This window comes from Akebia trifoliata, chromosome 2, assembly GCF_017979445.1.
Source record: "Akebia trifoliata isolate Shusen 1 chromosome 2, ASM1797944v1, whole genome shotgun sequence".
NCBI classification, from domain to species: domain Eukaryota; kingdom Viridiplantae; phylum Streptophyta; class Magnoliopsida; order Ranunculales; family Lardizabalaceae; genus Akebia; species Akebia trifoliata.
The window spans coordinates 18583245-18588413 of NC_141376.1; the positions used below are offsets into that span (position 1 = coordinate 18583245).

General features: G+C 38.1%; 1 protein-coding gene across 1 annotated transcript; it reads right to left on the reverse strand.

The window, feature by feature from the left end:
* Positions 1-934: 934 nt before the first annotated feature.
* LOC147409861 (amino acid permease 3-like) lies at positions 935-4068 on the reverse strand. The gene is made up of 5 exons (XM_086432024.1): positions 3840-4068; positions 3682-3757; positions 3440-3579; positions 2699-2844; positions 935-1793 (listed from the first exon to the last, which is right to left on the reverse strand). Exons 1-5 carry the CDS (start codon positions 4066-4068, stop codon positions 1140-1142), a joined length of 1245 nt encoding a protein of 414 aa, XP_086288150.1. The 3' UTR covers positions 935-1139.
* Between the last annotated feature and the right edge of the window lie 1101 nt (positions 4069-5169).

Genomic DNA, 5169 nt, shown 5'->3' on the forward strand with positions numbered 1-5169 from the left:
TCGTGCACACATGGATTCTCCAACTGCCTAATTGAATTGATCACATGCAAGGAATGGCCAGAGCAATTTGTACCTGTGCATTATCAACTGGAGGGTTAGAACAAAAAATGTCTTGGCTATATGTGCCAAACAGCTAGGCTATGCCTATGCTTGGCCCTTTGGTACTAAGGGCCAGGCAAAACATCAATTTTTTTTATTATATATATTATAATGATTAATCTTGATTTGTTTGAGTGGATCCCACTCATTTGATCGAAATTATCTTGATTTGACCTTCATCATTGGATTCGAACGAACTCTCGGACTTATTCGATCAAATTGTGGTGTCTATACATTCTAGTGAAGATTTTTCTTATAAAGGAAGATTTAATGTGGATTTAAAATGATGAAGTAGTATTTACCTTACTTATCAAATTAAAGTTTCATTCCAAAACAAATAATGAGATTTTGTTTTCTTCTACCATACTTTACCTAACCGCGTAATGCTGTCATGTTAAATCTAGTCGAAATCTTGATTTGAACTTTTAAGGGAATTTTGGTCCAGTATGCCATTTGTTGTAACGTTTTGGGAATACAACAAAACTAGTAACATCCTGGGAATAGATGAAAAACTTAGTAATTATTTAGAAATTTTCCATCAACTATCCATTTTTTTTTATTTTTTGTGTGTGTGTGTGTGTGTGTTCTAGGAGTTATTTTACTAGTTTTTAGACATAATTTCTCAATTTTCCAATTCAATCTCAAGCAACGAATTGTTAAATTCCCTGTTTTACCCATTTCCATGAAAAAAAAAAGTAAATTTTGAAAATGGGTATCTACCCATTTTTGTAATTTTATTTTTCAGACCCAGCTCTGCCGTTGTTACAAATTTCATACATGTTTTAGTTAAACACCGTAAATCAAAAGATTAACAAAGGAGTACAAAGGTAGGTCATCATAGATGATAATTGAGGAGAACTCTTATATTTGAATTCCACATACATACATACATACATACATGATCCCGTCATTTTTAAAGCTTAAACAACAATTGAAGTTACACAACCAGAAACCAACAATAACACCACCTCTGAAGGTTATTACGGCCATGGCCATAGCGTGGATCGAAATTAAAATCAAAAGTAATTTCCTATTCTGAATTAGTAACTAGTCTTGAAGGGTCGATAGACCTTAAGATCAAGGATCACACCAGCAATTGAGCCAGCAGCGGCAGCAATTGAGATAATTAGACAAGCTAGGCTTAGGGTTTGGAGGCAAAGCCATCTGGTACTCCACTTTGGTATCCTCTTTTGTGCTATGTACATCTCGACGGGAAAATAGACGGTAAGAGGCCAAAATCCAAAAGCTCCAAGGATTCCGACAACATCGTTGAAGAATGGGAGGAGCATTGAAATGACAGTGGTTACGACTACAAATGCTGTTCGCCAAACGAGTCGGAAGAAGTTGAGGTTGAACGGGCGGAAGCCGGGGATTGGTATTTTAATTTCTTTTGTGATGAATTCGCTCTTTGGCCATCTTTGAGCTGCCCATTTCTCAATGAAGGCAAATAAAGGTTGGCAATAGACTTGATAAGCTCCAACAAGGTGAATTACTATGGCTGCATTAGCAATGTCAAGTAACCAAAATGGGTTATAGAACCCGAAACCTGTGAGAAGGTTTCCTGGTGACCCGTCACCAAATGCCGCGTAGCCCATACAGCCACAAAGCATGTAGAAAGCTGTTGTCACCACAACGCTAACTAGCGTAGCCTTCTTCATTGTCTTTGCTTCCGATGGAGGGGATTTGATTGTATCCTGATTTCACCGCATCAATCAAATCAATGATTTGTGTGAATATGAAAGCCTAGATCAAACCTTAAGACAATAAAAATAAGAGTGCACACATAACACAAGAAGATTAATACAGTTTCAAAGTGTCTATGTCCACGAATGAGATGAGAGAGATTCATTAAATGTGAAAAGGATCGATATTACAGCTTGGGATGTTAGCTTAAACCTTTTCAAGACCTCTAAAGCATGGTTTTAAAACTCGGTTTCGTGTCTCGTCTCATCCAGGCCCGATGCCGAGACGTCTCGGACGAGTTTTCTGATACGTTTGAGATGTCTCGTTTAAAAAATCCAAAAATTGAACGTGAGTCCTAAGTCTCAGTCAAAAAAATGACTTAGTGAGTTGGTCTCGTTCAGCTCCGATACCGAGTTAGCTTGGGCGATACGTCTCGGTCTTGGACTAGTTTTAAAACCATGCTCTAAAGTCCTCAAACCCTATTTTCCTATTTGTAGGATAGTTCAAAAATATATATCTAATAAGAACATCAAAGGAGTTCAACCATTCTTACTTTTTCTTTTCAAGGTTGGTTTAGTAGTTTTTAGGCGCAAGTTCACAATTATCCGGTTTAGTTTCAAGTCAAAAAAAAAAAAAAATTTGTGAATTATTCCCTTTTCATAAATAAATAAATAAAAATTATTTTTATACGAAAACAGGTACACATCCTTTTTTGTAATATTTTCTTCATATCCAATTTTATAATACCAAAATTGACCCTGGTTTCTACTTGAAGTTTTGGCTGTAATTCACAAGTGTGTGGTACACTTCTGATGTACAATACATACCTGATGATCAATCAACACTTAGATTCAAGATATCTATCACAATAAATTGTGGATGATATTATGTTGATGAGGTTTAGTTAGAATTATACCTGAATTTCGATTAAGATGATGGAGTAAGAGTAGGCGAAGGCGATATCTCCGAGTGCTTGGAAGCTCCTCCATATCTTTTGAGTCTGAGTAACAGCACCTATGCTTATTCCAGTTAAGCTTCCCCTGAATTTCCCATTTTCTGTTTAAAAATTAAGCTTCAGCTAAAATAAACATTTCTCCAACCTTAAATAAAACTAAATAAAAGAAAAAATTACAATTTTTACGAAAACAGCTATGAACTTTATAAAATTTCGTGAGTCCATCATGTTTTTAAAAGAAATAACAAAATAGGGGTATATGTCTATATTTGTAGTTCTGTTTTTTCTTTTTTCCTCTTTTATGGAAATAGGCATGCCACATATGGACAAGTACTGAAATTATGTATGTGCCCTAGATTTAAAATATTTTTATTGGTAAGATGTGCCAAATTTGATGAATTTTTTAATTATTTAACAACTTAATGATATTTGTTAAAGATTAAACATATGGGTATAAAGGTAATTTCATCTAAATAGATTATCCTTCCGAGAAAGGAATTTAAATAAAGGGTATATAAGTAATTTCAGTAAGCTAGTAATTATTTTAAACATAGGGTTTACAAGTAGTTTTCAAAAAGGGTATATATACCTTATTTTGTAATTATTCAAAAAACATTTAAAAAATGATATTTATACCTGTTTTTGTAATTATTCAAAAACATTTAAAAAAGGTTATACCGCTACCTCATGGGGAAGTAATACCTTCCAAAATACGATCCAGACCACCAAAGATTGTGTCGTAAATCAAACTCCCCCAGTCATAGGTAGCAACACAGTGAATGTCTCGGAGGAAGGGGAGAAACCAGGTCATCACTGTGGAGTCGTCCTCCAAGAAAAAATAGCTTACCAACAAAAGTAAGAAACTAAGGCGAAAGACTGTAGCAAAATAAGCATCTCTTCACCTCACGGTACGACCCCGCTGGCCTAGGGTCGACCACAAAAACCTCATACCAAGCCTATGCAACTTGCCGACCTCGGCAGTTGGGATGAATGGAGCCCCGATCAGCTCAACAATCTTGTCTAACGGCAGCATGTAAAGAAAAAATAGCCTCTCCCTCCATCGAAATCCATGTAATGGTGAAAAAATCGGACGACCTAATACCAATCTCCGTCCCTGGCATATGGAAGGTATGCATGGCGGGGAACCACCTCTCCATCATCGCAACAAAAATCGGCCTGTCAGATCGGAAATACAATATCAACAAGAAAGCTCCAAAGCTGGCCCGAGTAAACTGACCTCTCAAATCCTCTATGAATAGGGCAAACTCCAGCATGAAGGTCCTCCAACTGCCCCTATAGCTGCTGGATGGATAAGGGGTCGGCATGTCCATCCGCACGTACATCGAGATGTGCCTACTCAACCTAATAAGAAGGGGAGTATCTGCCACATCCTCCCTAACCTCCGTAGGTATAGCAGTATGAGCTCCCTCGACCCCTCGTCCTCAACCACCACTAATGCCACTACCACTGCTACTACCACCATCACCATGGCCACCATGACCACTTCTACTGGCTGCCTCACCTGTCCTATTCCTCCCAGGTACCTGTAGAACCGTAATATGACGTTGAGAAGTACCAATATCAGCTTCACTCTCTAAAGACCAACCACTCGATGAAGACTGAGTCGCCTCCTCCGTAGGTGGTGCCCTAACAATCTCCTGCTTATACCGAGTCCTCGTAGTCGACCTACCCCCAGACTCACCGATCAAAATAGCCCTGCTTCCTCGAATGCGCACCATCTACAAGAAAATCCAACTACTCGATAAAGGCAGCCCACAAAAACCAGATCCAACCCACTATCAAAACCTCGACTCGAACTAAACCAACCCCATAACCCAAAACCTTGACCCAACCAAAGGGACCCCTTCAAAACAAACCCGACAAACCAAAAACTTGTCCTAAACTACACTTCACCCCCTCAAACCCCGCAAAAGCCAATCCCGACCCATCAAAAATGCCCAACTTCCCCTAAAAATCACTCGAATCATTCCACTCAACGTCTTAACCATTTCCCCAATCATTTTTCAAAGTCTACTGCCATCTAACTACACTTACACCTAAGGGACCCGTCCCAACGTCCAAAGCAAATCCTATGGTTTTTAGGAGAGCATGTTCGAATGTTAAACATGATAAATGACGAAAGCATGCAAGGCAAAATAAATAAAGCATAATAGTCATGCCACGAACACTTCATATTCAAAAGCACATGCAATAAAGATGTTCAAAAGAGCATGCAAGGCAAAATGAGCATACTACAAGGGTTTTCACGCAAAAGTATGAGCAGGCAAAGCAATACAGGTGAATTACATTAGGCATAAAACAAAAATTTCATGATTCAAAAACACATGTGATGAAAAATTCTAAGAGAAGGCAAAAGCATACAACAAGCTCTCATGCAATAAAAACTTCAAAACAACCAAAGCATAAAGAAG